The sequence below is a fragment of the Thermobia domestica genome, chromosome 1 (assembly GCF_964235325.1).
Source record: "Thermobia domestica chromosome 1, izTheDome1.hap1.1, whole genome shotgun sequence".
NCBI classification, from domain to species: Eukaryota; Metazoa; Arthropoda; class Insecta; order Zygentoma; family Lepismatidae; genus Thermobia; species Thermobia domestica.
This window is the reverse complement of record NC_137454.1, coordinates 161661391-161682739: the sequence shown is the minus strand read 5'-3', so window position 1 is coordinate 161682739 and position 21349 is coordinate 161661391. Positions and strand designations below refer to the sequence as shown.

Sequence of the window (21349 nt, the reverse complement as noted above, 5' to 3'; positions counted from 1 at the left end):
CAGTAATTTCTGTCTGGAGGTTTCAATAACAGTACTAATTTACTTGTAGTTCTGTACCCATAAAGGTGGAGGAATCAATTTTACATTAGATTATATTGTGTTTTTTTTTTAGTTGCAAGGTAATGTGCAAAAGCATGCCCGCCTTGTGAGGCATTGTGTGAAAATACGTGCAGACATATTATGGACAAATATAAAACCAGGAAGTTTCTATGTGTACGATCTTCGTGTAAGCAGCCATTTCCTTGCCAGCATGTATACAAGTTGTCACGATGTCAACGTAAATGTGGTCAGCCATGTTACGATTGCAAGGTAAGAAAATTTGTTTTGGAAATATTTGGTATTTCATACTCTATAATATTGTGGAAGCTTTTCTTAGGACGGGGTGGTAGGGGGTGGGGAATTGTCATTATGTATGATTAGAAAATCTCCACAATGATAGAAAGTGTTAAGAGATTTTGGCAATTGGAAGCAGTTATACAAATGTTATACCTTGTACAATAGTCATCGGTGTACGGTGTGGAGGTTGAAACCCTCCCCGAAATATTTGAGATTTTTTTAAAAAAGAGAACTAATATTTTAGTACAATAAGCCATGTTATTTACTTCTTTCTTACGTTAATGAGAAGTTAGTTATTGACCATTATTGTTTTCAATACTTTTTGTACTTATGTATGTGTTTTTATATTCAGTTCAAAAATCACATGCAAACTTCTTATCGTACATGTTCAGATCATTTTATGAAATCTTGTTAATGTGCTACTGAAGGCATAATAACATTCTGAATGAAAGATTATGCGATTGAAATTAGAATATATCATCTGATCGTAAGTGTCAACCTGTTGGTGATATTTTAATGATCAATGCAGACTGTAAGTTCAAATTGTGTTTTGAATAATCCATAGGTGTTACCACTACAACTTAAATCAATATTGAGAAACCAAGAATTTCTTCGCGCCAGTATCACAGACAAAAACTATTTATGCATCTGATCCAAAAGAGTATTATAGAAGACCTATTTTGATACCATTTTCAAATTATCACTTCAGTATTGCGCGGTTTGTAAACCACCAACACCTTGTTACAAATATCCAAGCATTCGTACCTCTACCACTGAAGTTAAGAAGTGTACAGAGTTCTACCAAGATGGTTCGTCTCATCCCATAACTACACATTCGGAACTTGAACTATGGAAGTCAAGTGAAAGGACCCTATACAGTGAAAGACTTCAAACAGTATTATAGCATTCTTGCAGTGCAGTAAACATTTTAATCCAATGTGTGAAAATATTGCAGATACTGGCTACTTTACCTATGCCAATTTTTGTTGAAGTGAAAAGAAATTTCATCATTAAGAGAGTAAAAAGCTACCCGCAAAACACAATATCCCAATATGGACTTACTAGCCTATCTGTTCCGAGTGTTGATCGGGAACTTTATTTAAATGATGACGTGGTTTCACAGTTTGTCAAATGTGTATGGCGTGTTTTATTCATTTTGTTCATTAAGGTAAGAGCAATATTGCATAATACATGTAACTTTTGGATCATACAGTATATTGGACGAAATGCGGCCTTTTATTTGAATAATGTTACAGATCATGTTGTACATGTTCTGCAACAGTCTTAAACAATTTGTACTGTAACTGCTTGAACATTGACGTCTCCGTAACTTAAGTATGCGCGTTGAGAAAATTATAGAGTCGTCATTTATTTTTTCCAAAGTTGCCCAGTAACCCGCACTTAGATTGGTTACTGTGGACGCTAATGAAAAGTGAAAATTTCTTGCTGACACTGGGCAGCTATTGTCTAAAAATAGCATTCCTTGATGGTAGGGGAAAGGATCGATAAAGTCACTTCGAGCCATTGTACAATTTTTGGTTGTTCCTAGTGCGTGAAATTAGTTCCGAAGGGTAGTAGAATAATTTTCTGTGGTTAGTGAGCGCCATTTTTTTAGAACACCCGACACACACACACACACACACACATATATATATATATATATATATATATATATATATATATATATGAGTATATATATATATGTGTATGTGTATATATATATATGTGTGTATACATATATATATATATATATATATATATATATATATATATATATATATATATATATATATATATATATATATATATATATATATATATATATATATATATATATATGTGTGTGTGTGTGTGTGTGTGTAATAAAAATGACAGCTATACATGTAAAGAGGAATAAATACTTCGTTTCCATTTCTCGGGTATTTTGTATGAACATTGTTTTATTAGTAATATTTTATTTTTATACAACTTGTAACCAAATAATATTACTTTCCGATGGAGTGGGTTGTGATTCGCATATGTATGAAATAACAATCTAGTCAACTTAAAATGATACGTCAATCAATATCAATTCAAAGCATAATAATATAAAATAACTGTGTACACATGTGTCAATTTGTCTCATTCTTCGACACTGGCATATTCCAACTCGTATTATTTACGATTACTTATTACATTTCTTAAAATGATTAATTCAAAGAATCATTAATTCCTAACTTCAATCTCATATTTCCATGTATGAATTAAGTAATTTAGTACACACCACTGATCTTTTAAAATTTTCCATTCTAAATTTAAATATTCATCAGTGTGTTCATTATTTCTCATAATGAACTTGATTACTACAGTATAGAAGGTTTTAAATTTAATAAATAGTTACAGTCGAAAACATCAGAAAAGGGGTGGGACTGCAATCTGGGTAACGAATAGTTTAGTTTGTAAAAAGCTGGAGTTGGAGTTCGTATGTGAGGAAATTAATATTGAAGTAACTGGGATAATCATAGAGAATTTAAAACTAATAATCGTATCATTATATAGGTCCCCAGATGGAGATCCTAATGTATTTCTTAACAATCTGGAACAGTTATTTAAATACTTAAATAATAAGAAAAGCTGTAAAATTATAATAGGCTGGGATTTGAACTCTCAGTTTGATGTTACTACCGAGAAAAGAAGTGTAATTGATTTTGTAAATTTATTAAGAGAATTCAATTTTTATGTTACAAATTATAGACCTACTTGGGGAACCACATGTTTAGATAATATATTTACGAACATTAACAACATTGAAGTAGATACTGACGTGATTCCTTTCCCATACTCTGATCATGACTCAGTATGGATAGTAGTGAAGAGACAAAAGAGTAATGTGTATGGAAAACACGATTGTACAAAATTAGTTCGAACAAGGCCAATTACAGCAAATAAGCTAGAAACTTTAATCACAATGCTCACATGGGAGAATTGGGATATGTTGTATAATTATGCAAGCTTCGATGCAAATGATGCATTCAATTATTTCTTAACAACATTTTTGAATATGCATAACATGTGTTTTCCTCAAAGAACAGTCAAAAAGAAATTTGGTAATACAACAAGTAAATGCAATAAAAGTTCGTGGTACACTCCAAAATTATCTAATATGAGAAAGGTAGTAATGCTGTATTATGATGCATACAAAAGAGATGCGACGTCAAATAATAAAGTGTTATATCAACGCGAGAAGAAAAAGTACAAAGCAGAACTAACGAAAGCTAAATTGTATTATAATCAAAATTGTATTGAAAAAGCTACAAATAAGTTTAAAGAGGCCTAGAAAATAATTAACAAGGTTAATGGTATAAAGAAAGAAAATGTACCGGTTTCGCCAGAAATATTAAATACCTTTTTCGTAAACTCAGTTGAAGAAATCAAAATGAATAGTAGAAACATCATTGATAATAGTCGGGATGATACACATATCACTTATCCATACACATTCGTATTCCAATATGTGAATCCGGAGGACATCATTCGAGTAGTTAATAAATTTAAATCATCAACTAGCAAGGATGTATATGACCTATCAAATGACGTTATTAAAAAGGTTAACTATATTGCCTGCCTACTTACAGTCTGCATTAATAGAGGTTTTATGGAAGATGTGTTTCCAAATTCACTGAAAATCTCTAAGGTTGTACCTGTCCTAGAAAAAAAGGTGACCCCACATGTGCTTCGAATTATCGTCCAATATTTTTAATACCGATCTTCTCTAAGGTTATTGAGGTAGTAGTAAAAGAGCAAGTCATTAACTACTTAAATAAATACAATATAATTAGTCAATGTCAGTTTGGGTTTAGGGCTGGTAAATCTACTGTACGTGTAATGGGTGCGTTGATAAGAAATATTTAGAAAACATTCGAAAATACAGAATACGAGATTGCTACCTTTTGTGATCTATGTAAAGCGTTTGACTGCGTAGGCGGTCATGTTTTAATTAAAAAGCTAAAAGGTTATGGATTCCAGCATAACTGTTTGAATTTCTTCAAAACATATTTAGAAAGTCGAACACAAAGTGTCTATGTGAATGGAGACTTCTCACAAGTAGCTGAACTAAAATATGGTGTACCTCAGGGCTCTGTTTTAGGACCTTTTTTTAATTCTTATGATAAATGATCTAGTATTAAGTATTGAAGCTGATTTTATCCTGTACGCTGATGATACAACTTTTCTGAACGTAGATAATAATTTGACTGACCTAGACGAGCAAGGTAAGATTACACGGATGCAAGCCACAAAATGGTTTGGAAATAATGGCTTTCTATTAAACAAAAATAAGACTAAACAGATAACATTTACACTTAAAGATTACACTAATATTAGTATGGACAACATAAAACTTCTTGGCATTATGTTAGACAGTAAGTTGACTGGGAACCACATATACAAAACGTGTGTCTTAAATTATCAAGAACAATATGTTTGTTGCGATTTTTAAGAACTACAGTCCCACATAATTACCTACGAACTGCATAATTTGCATTTTTTCAAAGCATAATTACATATGGTTTAATATTTTGGGGTAACAGCAGTTATATAAATGATGTGTTACTATTACAAAAGAAGGCTATTAGGAAAATTAGTGGTGTGTCCTTCAATGAACGTTGTAAGCCACTATTTGTTCAACTAAAGATAATGACAGTAATTAATCTTTAGTTGAACTAATCTTTAGTTTTAGAGATAATGACAGTATCTACACAAAACAGAATGTTCCAACTATGTTATATAGACAAGATGTACATACGTATAATACAAGATCGAGCAAACTAATTGATACACCTTATAGTAGATTATCTAAAGTTAAAGACAGTTATATTATTGCTGGTATAAAATTTATGAATATGTTACCGACTTTTATGCATTATGTGCCTATTGAGAAATTTAAAGCTAAGGTGTATAAAGGTCTGGTGGCTTTGCCTTTTTATATTAATGAATTTTTTGAAGCGCAAAAATTATTTGTCCACTGGTGATATCTTTGAATATGAAATTTATTGTAATATATATATGTATCCATTGTAAGTATGAAAGTAGCCAGTGTAATATGTTAAAGTATTCATGTACAATCCTTTGACGTTGTCCATTGCCTAATCATAGGCTTAACGACAATAAAAATATTCTATTTTATTAGAACCATAGTTAATACATGGATGTACATTTAATGATGGCACTGAACACCCAAATGTATGTTTCTTCGTATAAAACACGGTAAGAATTGTAACAAACTTTACGAGCGGACTAAACGAAATATGCCAATATGAAAAAAGAAGACAAGTATGTACCTAGGTATACATATTTACATATTTTGTGCAGTTTTAGATTTTCCCCTGATATTAACTAACATTTAAGTAATCAGGTTTAGTATGAAACAGAAAAAAATATTAATTAACATATGCCAAGTAACAACATAACAATTCAACCTCAATCACTTGTATTTCTTAAATTATTAGTATGTTATCGTGAGAGTTTAATAGTTCCTATTAAATATAAAATATTGGAATGTCTCACGTAGTAGTGTTTGTAAACAGTCACACGTGCTCTCCTGTTTGTAAACATCAACCACATGTATTTACGTTGGAGTACTACACCTCACGTTGGATTACTACAAGAAGCAGGCGATGGACCACTAGTATTATCTACAAGTCACATGACGACATGGGAACAGCAGCACGTATATAATGGATAGGATTCAATGGACAGTCCAGTCACCAAGTCTTCGATTGGTCCACCCTCCTCTAGCTTGCCTTGGAGCTCTAGGAGAAACTTAACCTCAAAGCCTCTTTGTTTGCTGCGGGGCTCTAGGCTTCCCTTCTACCTGGCTTAGCTTGCTCGGAACTCTGTCGGGATCCCAACCTCAGTTGCTTAGCCTTCTTAGGGGCACTGTGACTCTTAACCCCTTCACTGCTTGCTGCGGAGCAATGAGGTTTCTTGCACCATTCTACCTAACTTGCCCGGAGCTATGTAGAGGACCTGCCTCAAGGCTGCAAAGTCTTGGACCACCTTTTACTACCTCGCATAAGTGAAAGTTCTATTATAGTATTTCTGTAAAATACTGTTGTTATATTAGAGGAATTTTATAATAAAACCAGTAGTGGGAGTTGATTCCGGACTCTGATTTACTCAACTTAGCTCTACCTACCCCTTCAGAAGGAAGAACTTTTACAATATAAAAGCGGCAAACAATGTAATAATATCCGTTAAATTTTAGTGGATATTTTATACCTGTAAGTAGATCATATTAGTTAAGATTTTGACTTCGTTTTATTTATGTGTTTGCTTTTTAGGAAATGTGCGAGTGGTTTTATTTATGTGTTTGCTTTTTAGGAAATGTGCGAGTGGAGATGTAAGCACTTCACATGTAATAAATTCTGCTTCGAGTTGTGTGATAGACTACCTTGCAATGAACCATGTACGAAAAAGCTTCCTAAATGTGGTCACCCTTGTATTGGCTTTTGTGGAGAGCCCTGTCCTCCTCTATGTAGAAAATGTGACTTCAAAGAACTAACAGAGGATTTTTTTCTTGGCAGAGAAGAAGAAAAAAATTCAAGGTTAGTATATATTAAGTAAATTGATTGGTTTCTTCTGTTCCTTAAATTTAAATTTCATGATGGTTATCTATTAGATTTCTGTAACTTCACAAAGCACCTATACAATATTTTTATTTTCACATTCGTGTTTATTTTTGAAACAACACATATGAAATTACTCAATAATAAGTTTGTGCAGGGTTCAGTATGCATTATCGTAAACAATTTTGCTTCATACGTTGTTCACTTGCTGTAAATTTAGAAGTTTCCAGACGCTATGTAGGTCTTGTGTTAATTTCTTCCTCCTGACTAGTGTTGTAAAATTTCCGAAAATTTTGAACCACCACCACCACCACCACAAAAAAAAAAAAAAAAAAAAAAAAAAAAAAAAAAAACTTGTTCCGGAAAAATTGGAAAATTAAAAAGAAAGTTTTGTTTGTAAATATTTCTGTTGCCAGCATTGACACGCCAAGCATTAGTTAGCCATATGCAGGGGAAGAAACACACAGAAAAGAAGAAAGCCTGTGATTCGTCCAACCTTCACATATTTATAAGAAGACCACAAACACTAAGTTCAGCTTCTTCATCAGAATGAAAAGCTGAGAAACTAACACTGTTTCGTGTTAAGCTTCCTCGTCAGGTGTGAAAAAGCCAGGAACTAACACTGTTTCATGTTCAATTTCCTCGTCAGCAGTGGAGAACTATGACGTTCTGAGGCCGGGCCTACCCTGTTTTCTACCGTATAGTTCTTTATCTTTGGTTTCTTATAAAATAAAATCAATACTTCAACATTTCGGTTTTCTCGGTAACAAAATAATAGGTTGGAAATACTTGGAGACCCTTCCGTCTGAGCCTCACCAGCGCGCTGGGGATTGCACGCATTGTTGAGAAGATGGGAAGGCTCGCCTCTGGGAGTTTAGTTTTAGCGTTGAAGGCATCTTTCAATGCTAATATGTTACAAAATGATTTATTTAACACAGAGTAAGAAGTTTCTGTGTACAATTATGTGTTTCTATTAATAATAATTTGTTTAATTTAGTTATATGCTCTCAGGAGCTGTTCAGAGTAACTGATTTTTTTCCCTATGGAACCTGGACCATAATAGCTTGTAGAATATAAGTCTGATACATTAAACATATATATAAATTTACCAAACGCTACCGTACAGGACAAAATAATAATATAACTAATAATAATAATAGTAATTTTAGTTGAGTTTTCTATTTCATAGAATCTGTGGGGTATTTACAATTTTGTTCCGGAGCACTTTGCTTGTTTTGGGAGGGGCTTCGTTGACCTTATTCCTGGAAATGTGAAAATTCTGCAATATATATATATATAACAATAAAAAAGTTGCGATGAAATTTCAGTGAGTGCATAAGCCTGGAATTCACCCTCTTAAATATGTCACTGCATAGAATACGATATTAAATATCTTGCCTTGATTCAAATGAAGTCCCTTCTGAGCTTTAACATTTCTAGTGAAGTCATTATCACGTGATGCATTAATTAAATGCAGTATTGTACTTAATTTAAAGTGGGAGGCATAAGTAACAAACGCTTATCCAAGAAATTTGACAGCTAAGTATAAGAATGTACTTTCTTTTTCTCTCCCTCCGTTTTCAAATATGCAGGAAATGAAAACAGCAAGTGAGGATTAAGTTTCCCTCATCCCCGCTGCAAATCCCAAACAGAAGAAAATATGAACTGGACTTAAAAATATTTGTAGTGGAGTTAATGGGAATATTCCATTAATACACATTGGGGTTTTCCTCCATGTCAATATTTGTTGAATAATAATAATAATAATAATAATAATAATAATAATAATAATAATAATAATAATAATAATAATAATAATAGTAATAGTAAGACTACTTTCCGTGTACTTTTGCTTATATAAATATTCATTCTTTCTTGTTAAACTAAAGAACAACAAAAATCTACTAGGCCCTATGTATACATGCACATAAATTTAACTCTAAACAGTGTTAGAAATACAGCTAAGAAAGTTCTTTAGAATAAATAGATTTGGTAGTTTCTTTTGATTAACTCAATAAGGAAAATAGAATTCTGACTATAATTTTAAACATTTTATGATACATTAGATGTTATTTCTGTTATTAGTTTATCCGGCCTACCGTACTTGTGGGATTACGCTTCGCCAGTGCTCGTCAGGTGTGAAAGCCCAAAAACTAGCACTGCTTCGTGTTCAGCTTCCTCATCAGGCGTTGTCTGTGATAAATCTAACGGGGATAGTAATAATATTGAATCTCTATTTAACGAGTACACACACAAATCCTTCCGTTCTGCGGAGAAAGTTGTACAATTATTTCCCTACTTATTCCTAGACAATGAAATAGCAGCAAAAATGCAACTGGGCCGTACTAAGATAGGTTACATCATTTTATTTGGACTAGCACCACATTTTAAAAGGGAACTTCTTAACACAATACACAAAGTGTCCGGTAACAGTCCATTTGTTATTGGTTCGATGAGTCACTTAGCAAAGTGTCTCAGAAAAATCAAATGGACGTCAATGTCAGATTTTGGGACACTATTAAGAGAGAGGTTTGTACTTGTTACTTGACTTCTGCTTTTCTTGTACGAAGTAGAGCCACAGATCTCCTAGGAGCATTCAAGGACTCTGTGAAACCCCTTGATGTAAAAAATATCGTACAGGTTTCTATGGATGGACCCACGGTGAATTTAAAATTCTTTCACGAGTTTAATACAATTCTGAAATCAGAAGAATGTGACACTTGTCCTTTAAACTTAGGCAGTTATGGCTTGTGTACATTAAATAATGCTTTTGAAATTGGTATGCTCACAGTAGATTGGGATATTGCAAAGTTTTCGCGTTTTTTGTGCAGTTTATTCAAGAATGTTCATGCAAGAAGAGCTATGTATACTGAATTAACAAGTTCCGATATGTTCCCATACAAATATTGCCCTGTCCGTTTGTTATTAAATGGAAAAGTAGCACAAGCGAGCTTTTGATATGCTTCCCTGCCTCAGAGAATTTGTGAAACAGGTACCATTTTTGAAATATGGTAGCAAACCGTCTTGTAGTAGTTATGAAGTAGTAAAACACTCCCTTGAAGACTCAAAATGTTAGGCCACAAACTAACTTTCTTTAAACCCATAGCTAGTGACGTTGAACAATTTCTCACAGATTTTAAGAGTGACAGACCTTTAACTCACTTCCTATATTCAGAGCTGCACAGGAGTGTGTGTGCTGTTATGTGAAGATTTGTGAAACCAGAACATGTTGAAAATTTTAAGATTGATGTACAGAAAGAAGTAAACTTGTTGAATTCAGCAAATGTTGATGTAGGATTTGCCAGAAAAAAGGAAACAAAGAGATGTCGGAAAAAATGTTAAGGATATAGAACTAGCCAGGTTCTACAGGGATTGTCGAAGAATATTGCAGAAAATGGTCATTAAAATGTAGGAACGATTATCAGTGAAATTTAAGTTGATAAAAGGCATAACTTGCTGGAATCCAGAGGTTGCTGCGTGTAATGAAGGGACTTGGACTTTCCTGTAATGGTCCGCTTCAAGGAACTTTTAACCATATTGGTTGAAAGCAATTTACTTGACGTCCACACAGCTGATGTCGCTGCTCGGTAATATTGTTATGTAATCAATGATTGAAATACCAAAACGCGTCTTGAATCTTTTGATAAAAAGTATCACAGACTTTACAGATTGTGGTCTAATGTCATTTCTGCCCATAAAGGTGAAACAGATGCCTTGATGAAGGTTCTCCATTCTACACTAATACTCTCTCACGGAGATGCAAATGTGGAAAGAGGCTTTTCCGTAAATAAGGAGTGCATTGTTGAGAACATGGCAGAATAGACTTTGGTTGCACAGAAAATTGTGTATGACATGAACAGATACAATGGGGAAGTCAGCAACGTAAAAAATCACAAAATTTCTTCTGGATGTTGTCCGTTCTGTTAGAAAGAATTATCAAGCTGCTTTGGATGAGAAAAGGAAGAAAGAATGTGAAGATGAAAAACACATGAGTAGGAAAAGAACGAAGTTGTTAATCAAAGAGCTAGAAAGTAAAAAGGCTAAGATAGAAGAAGACGCAAGGAAAGCTAAAAGTGATATTGACAATGCTTGAAAAGGCGTATTGAAAACTCACATAACATGAGTTTTTGGTGTATGGATCAGTCAAAGAAGCTTCAGAGACATTTATAATTTTCTACAGTTCTTCGCTTTATTACAAGTTACTTGATTTGTTGAATCTGTGCGTATTCATTTGATAATAAATTTAGGTATACATGAAATACTCAAAGCAATCTATTCAGTATTTTTTTTTTTGTTTCATTTTATTTAAATTCTAAAAAATGAAACATTAACTTTTTTGGTGTAAATATGAACATATCATCAGACTGTGAATGGACATTATATATCGGGTGTCAAATAAATAAATAAATAATTCAGCCGACAAACTTTGGGAGATAAATCTTCCCATGAAAAGAAGCAGAAAAATCTTCGTAAGTACTGCCCTCAAGGTATATAGAAATAAATTGTGCATTTTGTTTTACCTATTCAGTCCTTATAATAAGTGGAACTTAAGAAATAACTTTCTGTATGTGTGTTGCTTGATTTGTTGAATCTGTGCATATTCGTTTCATGTAATATATATAAATGATGTCTATTCAAACACTAGAATAATGTGGAATTTATGAAATATTTTCCATACAAAGATCCTTGAAAAATGTTATTATGATGCTGGAAAACCTGGAAATATGCGTGAATTTTATCTTACCGTTTAAGTGGCCACTCTGTATCTGAAACCACAAAAAAAATTACGAATATCTTTCAGGTATTTTCCTTAAGCCTTATTATTTCCGTGCGAAGAACGGCCACTTTGCTAATTATTTTATAATTCGGATCAGATGTTGTGAAATCCATTATGGAGTATACGAATTGTTCATCCTAAGTCGAATTAATTTTATCGTTTACATCACTCTATATGACGAATATTCTGTAATTTACAAGTTTTTAAATTATAACTGTAATTCTTCTAGTCCTTTTGATTTTTCTTTATAAAATTCAATCCCAAGGACGACAGTGTATATATATATCGTACGCAGGGCTCGATGAATCCCGGGCATCAAATCGCCGTGGCGTCTGGTAATATGAGTCTGGCACCTAGCTAATTTAAGGGTAAAACATGTAGTTCTATATATCAAATAGGATTTTTATTATCGTGGCGCCTCGTTTTCAGAGAATTGGCGCCTAGGTCAAACGAAAATGTTTCGAGCACTGTCGTACGCAATCTACAGAACTCGTTCGATCTGGATCAAACTTGACAGAGACGTAGATTTTGACTTCCTTAGTATGCATCATATTATTTTTATTGTTATTATATTGTATTGGAAACCTTTGGTTTACGAGTTACTGGCCATCAAATTTGAGGTAATCAAATGTTCGGAAAGTCAAATTTTCGCAAAAAATTCAATAATGATATTGAAAACGGAAATTACTGGAAAATATATGGAACTTATGCATTTAATATTTAAAAACTATATGTGTTAAATTTTAAGCAAAATGCAGTGTGTACTTATAACAGAAGTTTGCTAAAATCAATGAAGGGAGAGTTTTCCTCGAAATTGGAAAATAATTATAGTTTGTAAAATAACAGCTATAAAATGAAGGCGAAAGGAACCAGTCTTTCACTACACAATCTATTGCTTAGGCACGCATTGTTGAAAAAAAAGCGATATGAAACAAATTATGCACAGCTACAAGATTTCACTCGTATTTGATGTTTTACCAGAAAATAATCAAAATGATCAATTATTATTTGAATTGAAATTCCGTCAGGTAATCTATTTCCTATTAATAAAATATTTTTAAATATAAACTTCAACTCATTACTTGGCACGGGAGACGCGGGTTCGACTCTGGCGGGAGCTCATGTGGTCCGAATCTCACGCTAATCTGTAGATCCAAGTCTCACATGGCCTCGGTGCTGAAAGAAACACTAAATTTTAATCTAACCAAATCAACTTTAATGCAACCAGAGGCGCACTACACAGGAACAGAGAAGTCGGCTTGCACCCAGTCCTACCAAGTAGAAGAGACAGGAGAAATCATATGAGTTTACTTTTTTTTTTTTTTGGGATAAATGCAGATAATACTGTGTATAATATTCGTCAAAATAATCTGCCTTGCTTTTCTACATAAAGGTTGAATCCTTGAAGCCGCGAATGGTATTATTATAGTGTTTTTGTTGGAAATAAAGATCAATGTACAAGAATTTTAAGAAAAGATGGGTGAATGTGATTTTTAGTTACTGTACAATTAACGAATAAAGATCTAGTAATGTTGTTTGCAAAATGTTACTATCTTACAAAACCTTTGAATGTCTCAACGAAATTGAATGATTTTCGCGACCTATTAGAGACCATTCTTTCATTTTAAGATATATTGAATTCTCTTAATACATTCGGTAGATATAATACCTCTAACATTGCATTAGGGAAAACAATGTACTTAAAGTTATACTAAACAATTCATAAAGAAGAACTAAATAATTTGTACCATTTACGTCACATGATTGGAGTTATTAAGACTAAGGGGCTCAGCTAGGCAGTCATGTAAGCAGAATACAAGAAATAGGAACGTGTTCAAGATTTTATCTTAAATAATAATAATAATAATAAATAGGAAAACCTAGGGCGCACATGGTAAGACAATATTAACATGGAGCTGGGTTAAATACGCCTTGTGGATATTCTTATGGATGTAATTTATGCATCGTTATAAGAAAAATAATGAAATATTTATTTATGAAATATGACTAAAATCGCCTAATCGTTTTTGAGAAAATTATCAGAAAAAACTCACCCCAAAAATAAATTACCCCTCGTAGATTTTTAATGAGACTTAGGCCTAGAGACGAAACTTTTTCGCACAATTTTTGCATTTTTTTTTAAACGTAGCACTTTTTTAAAAAAAAAAATATGGAACTTTTAAATGTATACTTTTGGTAGTAAGGTGTATATCTAATACTAAATGAGGATATACCTTGATTAGGTGCACATATTAAGTAATCTATTCACTAAAATATAGAAATTAATGCAAAAATTTAAACACTTCCTCTAACATCATCCTTAGTTAAAGGCTAACTTGCAGCAAGACATTACCAATTCTTTTAAGTTTGTTCTTCTGTCAGTAACAAACGTATTATACTTGTAAAAAAATCTCTCGGCATCAACACTTGAGACTGGCAACCATATTGAACGTAACGAGCTGACAGCAAAAGACCTGTGGTTAACTTTTAAACTGTTTAACAATGATACAATGTCAATTCCCTTATCCTCACTGTTGCGAACTTCTATAATCTCACTTTTAAATTCACGGTAAGGAACCAACAGATCTTGAACATTTCCATTACAAATCATAATCAACGATTTAAACAACAGTTCAGTTTTGCTGATGTCTACATCTTTATGATGTGAAACAGTTTCTGGATCAAATAACTCACAGAGCTTTTTCGTAAATACAACTTTTTTAAGTTAAATAATATTGGAAATGAGCTTTTTAGTTATTACTAGCAATAATTAACAACAATTCCACTTTTTCGTTTTCATTCGTGTTTATCGCAAGTAATGCCAAATTTCGCGAAAATTCGCTATAATTGAAACGCGATTTCTGGCACTGAAAGGAAAAGTTAAAAGTTTCCTGAAACATACACAATTTTTTAACGTTTCGCACATATCGCATTAACTAAAAAGTTTCATCTCTACTTTTGTCATATTGTTAGGTTATAAGTGAAATATTTATTTATGAAATATGGCTAAAATCGCCCAAGTGGTTTCTTATCCTATAGTATGGGGTTGTTATTGAAAAATTGATTTATGAAGTGTAAAGAAAATTGTAGGGCCATTCTTGAGAAAATAGCAATTTTTTATTTTCACCATTTAGTAAAACTACTCTTATTTCTAGGAGTAGGAAGGAAATTCGAAAAAATAACCCTAGAGAATCTCTTGAAAACCTTAAGTGTAAAATATATGAGTGATAGGTTGGACGGTATGGCATCTAGGCGAGGACAGATGTCGGAAAATCACCTTTTCGGTATCTGTGGACCATGAAACGTATAAATTCCTTGAAATCTCGCATTTGTTTTTTGTTTACCTCACGATCACCATACTTTCTTCTATCCTTTTCGACGCTCAAAAGTAAAAATGAAAAATTAACATTTTCTAACTTTTTTTTTTTTTTTTTTTGAAATTTTACATTTATTTTCTAGCCTGAGGAAAGTATTTTATCCAAAATTTCTGTTTTTTTTTCTGACCCTTTATATAACTACTTTATTTTCATTCACTAATTGAACTCTTTTCTTATCTCTTTTATACCTTCCATTACGTTCTCAATAAGGCAGACTCATATTAAATAATGTTATGAAATTTCTTCTTTCTTATAGTGGTTTCCATCATTCTCTAATCATTTCCCCATTAACTTTCATTGAATCAAGGTAATTTCCTTCATTCCTCGTCGTAGCCAAATTTCGCATGCTTCCATCTTTTTTACTCATTCTTTCATAATGTCTGCGTTTTCAGTACGACCAGGCATGTAGCCAAGTTGGAAAGGGGGGGTGGGGTCAGGTCCACCCCTTCGAAACCAGAAATGAAAAAAATTAAGGAAGGATTAAACAAAAAGAAACGAGAAAAAGAATCATTAGCGTTAAAAATAAAAAAAAGCTATAGCAAGCTTTTGGTTACTCTTTCTTATGAGGAGATTTATACTATTTGAAATACATGGTGGCGAATGAGTGGGATATCCTGTAAAAGTCAGGGAATTTGAAATTTCTAGAGAAGTTACGGAATTCTCAGAATTTCTGCTACTAGTCAGGGAAATTTCAAGCTTTCGGAAGTATAGTGACGTTCTGTAACAGTATGAACATTTTTTATCTTAACTTTTCGTCATCGCCTCTTTGCAGTTTCAAACATGTTATTTCAGAAACAGTTTTCTACTACTCCTTTAACCTGTCATTTATAACAGACAGTAGTTGACGGAATAATAAAAACAAACATTTATGTGGAAAGAAAGTTCTGTTAACATTTGATTCAACAGAGAAAGGAACGCAGATATTGTAAAATATTTTACAAGACATTATTGAGTATGTACTTTTTATAACGGTGGATATGAACTTTTTATAATAGTTGAGGTCATAATGAAAGGAAAATGGTTGTATTTGAATGAACAAAGGAAGGAACGTAAATATTGTAAAATCTTTTTCAATACTTTTTTTATTCTTTTACTCGAGATTTCTTCATAGTTTGTTATTAAAATACTTACTAACATATCCTTATTTTATTGTCCTAACAAACCAATATATGTTGCCAGTAAAATAGTTTAGAATGATCGAGCTCCTGGTGTGATAACCACAGTATTTCATGTCACCCCTCGCCCATTACGAAATCCTGGCTAAACAAACCAATATATGTTGCCAGTAAAATAGTTTTAATGATCGAGCCCCTGATGTGATGACTACAGTATTTCATGTCACGTACCTCCCCTCCCCCCTTCCACGTTTACGAAATCCTGGCTATACGTGCCTGCGTACGACACAACTCATCTTTAAACATTTGGTGAATGTTTTAGTAAACCAAAAGCCAAACACAATTCTAAAAGTATAAAGGGAATACTACCGCTGTCATGAATGGGTTAGTTGAATGTTTTTGACAAGTGTGACATTTCGTCATCCTTGTTGAAAGGTGAAGATTAGTGCAGAGATATTGCATATCAAAAAAAAATGTTCTAGCGAGCTTCAGCATAAAGTCAGTTTTAAGTGTCTCCGCAACAACATACTGTAATTCATCTACATAAGTACTCTAAAGGTTGGTATTCGGGAAACCGAAACTTGAACGTACTGGTCTATAAGCTAGGTAGAGTTAGAGGCCAGGGAATGCTCTAACGACTGTTGGAAAAATTTATGAAAAATTTAACACATTAAAAGTAAAAATTACAGATATGAAGAAAATAATTGATTAAATTAAAAAATTAATGTCGAAAAAAAAGGATGAAAATTAAAACGAGTTTCAAAATTAATCAATTAAAATTAGAATTAAAAATTTTACTACTATCCAATGTGAATTGTCTTGATTTGTGAAAGTTAATGTATAATTTAATAGATAAAATTAAAGATGTTGAAAACAGTCAATTATTGTGAAAAGTCACTATTTTCACACAGAACTGATAATTAATAAAAATAAATATAAAATAACATCAAATTAAAAAAAAATTAATTAAAATTAACCAACTAACTAACTAACTAACTCTATGGCCTATGAAACCCGGAGGTTCAATGCCGCGTTCACAAAAGCTTTCCACTGACTTCTATCCTTAGCTAACTGCATCCAGTTTCTACTTGGTATTCCAATCTCTGCGAGATCCGTCTTAATATTGTCCTCCCATCTGCGCCTAGGTCTTCCTAATTGTCGTTTTCCGATTGGTCTTCCAGTCAAGACTTTGAAATTGTTTCTACTTTCTTCCATCCTAGCTACATGACCCGCCCACCTAAGCCTCCTAGACTTAACGACCCTAACAATGTTGGGTAGACCATATAAATTATGTAGTTCCTCGTTATGAAGTTTCCGCCATTCCCCATTCCCGTTCCTCTTGTTTCCGAATATTCGTCTCAGGATCTTGTTCTCAAATACTTTCAGGCTATGTTCTTCCCTCAGAGTAAGAGACCATGTTTCGCAGCCATACAGAACAACAGGCATAATTATCGTTTTGTATATTTTAAGCTTCAAATTCCTCGACAGAATTCGCGACGACAAGAGATTTTGAACCGAATAGTAACACGAATTCCTTGCTTTTAGTCGACATTTAATTTCTTATGTGAATATGATTTTCCTCTGTTAATATTGATCCTAGATATTTGAAACTATCCACTTTATCAAAAGTATTATTTAATATTTTAACGCATCCGTAATTTGCTGTATTCAAGTCCCGACGCACTTCCATGTATTTAGTTTTCTCTGCGTTTACTTCTAAACCCATGTCCCTGCAAGCGTTTAATAAGATCTCTGCATTTCTTTCTATTGTTCTCCTATCATCCCCTATTAAATTTACATCATCAGCATATGCCATAACCTGGTGAATACCATTCAACTCTAGGCCCTGGTTGCTATCTTTGATTTTCCTTATAGCGTATTCCAGAGCGAAGTTAAATAATAATGGCGACAGCGCGTCTCCTTGTTTCAGGCCATTTTCGACGTGAAAGCTCGTGGACAAAAATTTTCCTACCCGGACTTTACTTTGGGATTCATTTAAACATATCTTAATTAATCTAATTAGCTTTCTCGGTATTCGAAGTTCTGTAAGAACGTTGTATAATGTTTCTCTCCTAACCGAGTTGTACGCCTTTCTAAAATCAATAAATAGTTGATGTACCGGGGTATTGTATTCCCACTTTTTTTCGAGTATTTGGCGAATGGTAAATATTTGGTCGATAGTTGATCGATTTCGTCTAAATCCACACTGATAATCTCCAATAATTTCATCTGCGTATGGGGTCAGTCTTGCTAACAGAATATTTGAAAGGATTTTATAGGATGTTGACAGAAGAGAAATGCCTCGATAATTATCACAATCAGTTTTGTCGCCTTTCTTGTGAATTGGAACAATGATTGATTCTTTCCACTCTTGTGGTAATTCTTCCTTGTTCCAGATAATGAGAATGAGTTTGTGTATCTTGTTCCACAATTTTTCGCCTCCAGCTAAAATTAACTCAGAGGGAATTTCATCTACACCCGGAGATTTGTGTTTCTTTAATTTCTTTATAGCGGTTTCTACTTCTATTCGGTTGGGTTCTGGAATATACGGTTCTGCGGTGTGTATCACCTTTTCTCCACGCACACTAGTTTTTGGTTGCGTGTTAAGCAAATCGTCAAAGAAATCTTTCCATCTATTTAAGAGGCTATCCGTGTCAGTGAGAACTGTACCGTCAGATTTCTTTAATATATAAGCACGAGGTTGATAGCCTTTCTTAAATTCGTTGATTCCCTTATACATGTCCCCGAATGTTTTTATTTTTACTATTATCTTCAAGTTCCTTAATTTTAGCTTTCAGAAAATCGCGTTTCTTTGTTCTAAAAGTTTTAAAAGTTTCCCGCCTGATATCTGCGAAATTTTGTGTAGTTATTTCATTCGGATTTTGTAGCCAGCGTAATTTTTGCCTGTTTTCTCTTCTCTGCTAGTTTTATGCATTCCTGGTCGAACCATGGTTTGTTCCTACGTATTTCCGCGTGTTCCAATTTTTCTTTTGCTGAAATTTTAATGCTATCTCTAATTTAAATCCAGGTATCCTCAACACTAGTCCTCCGAATCTTCTAAGGCCGAGAATCTATTCGAAACTTCAATCTGGTATTTCTCTCTTACCTGGCTCTCTTCTAATTTCTTTAAATTGAATATCTCCGTTTTCGGACAATGAATATTACCTTTATTCAACGATAACCTCTCTCGTATTATCGCTGCTACCAGGTAGTGGTCAGTGTCACAATCAGCCCCTCTAAACGATCGGACATCAATAATGCTAGATTGCCTTCTTCTATCTACTAAAACGTGATCAATTTGATTGTGTGTTTTTCCGTCTGGTGATGTCCAAGTGTATTTATGAACGTCGCGATGTGGGAATTTTGTACTCTTCACGATTAGGTTTTTGGATGTTGCAAAGTTCACGAGTCTAACACCGTTGTCATTACTTTCCTTATGCAGACTTTCGTTCCTTATAGTCGGTTTGAAAATATCCTCTCGTCCTACCTTCGCATTGAAATCCCCTAATAGAATATTCATATGGTATCGCGGGAGTTGGTCAAATATTCGTTCCACTTCTTCGTAAAAACTGTCTTTTATATCGTCATCCTTATCTTCAGTCGGGGCATGTACATTTAAAACAATAATATCACACCACCGTCCCTAAGAGTAATAAAAGAAAGTCTATCAGTAACAAATTCAACCCGTTTAGTTGCTGGTAATACACGTTTATGAACGAAAAACCCTGTTCCTAACTGGTGATTTTTATTTCCTTCCCCGTAAAAGAACGTAAAATTTCCGGAATTCGCAGATCCATTTCCTTCCCACCTAACTTCCTGAACTCCTACTACGTTCATCCTGTATTTCTCTAACTCACTCGTTACGGATTTTAACGCGCCTGCCCTATAAAGACTCCTAATATTCCATGTTCCAAATCTCATGTCCATTTTCTTTTGGTGAGGTCGTGCCAAGTTATCAGTCCTTGTCCGAGGCTTTTGTGAATATTTGTGAACAAGTGTTTTTTTTTTTTTTTTTTTTTAATTACAGGATGAGGTTGTTAGCCCTACCCAAACCCCCAAGATGGAGGACCACTCCTATGCGTTTTTAATTTAACTTTTAAATATTTGTTAGATATTTACTTATAAAGGGACATTATTTTTAATTACATATATGTACGTATATATATAATGTCATAGCAAAGAGGTGTATGTAATCAGCGTCACTAATGGTGATTTCAATGTTACATATTCCATGAGAGGATTCTCATGACCATTCTTACAAAGCGTTAGTGTGATTATACCTAATACTAGATAATCGATATTAAATTTAAAAAAAAAAAAAAAAAAAGTTACACTAATGACTGTACTTATCACAATATGTTTATTTTTAACGCAGCTCATTATGTGGAAACAAGTATAATTTCTTTCTTAACTTCATACATTCTTAGCAACGAGAAGTCATGTATATTTTTGTCGGTGATGTAAAGTGAAAGTTATTCACGATTTTTCCTGAAAATGTTCCGTTCTAAATGAAAGATTAAAACTGAAAAAAGGGGGGGAGGGGCCGTTGCCATAGAAACAAACGTTTCCATAACAACGAATCCTGTCACTGCTTGTCAGTCTAAAACTGTTTGAAGAAAAGAATAAGTCGTAAGTGGGAATCCTTCACCCCTGGTGGGGATGTTCATGAAGCTATCAGCTTATGTCTAATTACGTTGGAATATATTAGCCGTTTCTTAATTTTGAACATACTAGATTCGATCGAAACGAAAAAACTTTTTATCGGACTTCTAAAGAGAATGAAATAAAATAACTAAATACATGACCGTGTTTATTATCTCTAGGATTCCCAGTCACGACCCCCTTTTCAGTTTTATTAAAAAAAATAGAAGAAGAAGATGAAAAAGGAAAAGGAAAATAGAAGAGGAAAGAGGTAAAGTAAGAAGGTAATAAAAAGGAAACTGTTACTGCATATTTTGAAAAATATGGTAAAGAAAGTGAATAATTATCGAATTCCAATAGCTATTGGGTTAATATTTGGTATTCAGGTGATTAAGGGTAGACACATGTTAACCCATACATCCCCGATCTAGATCCATTTAACCCCAACTACCAAATTATCCCGATCTAGATCTGAGATAGACGAGAAAGTTTAAGTTT

At 33.3% G+C, this 21349-nt stretch overlaps 1 protein-coding gene across 1 annotated transcript in view; it reads left to right on the top strand.

The window, feature by feature from the left end:
• The window catches only part of LOC145690449 (NFX1-type zinc finger-containing protein 1-like), a gene marked incomplete in the record, with an annotated part of 145273 nt that overhangs the window by 82816 nt on the left and 41108 nt on the right, over positions 1-21349 (top strand). Inside the window, 2 exon segments of the mRNA XM_081765349.1 lie at positions 123-309; positions 6697-6920. Coding sequence (XP_081621475.1) covers positions 123-309; positions 6697-6920 — 411 coding nt within the window.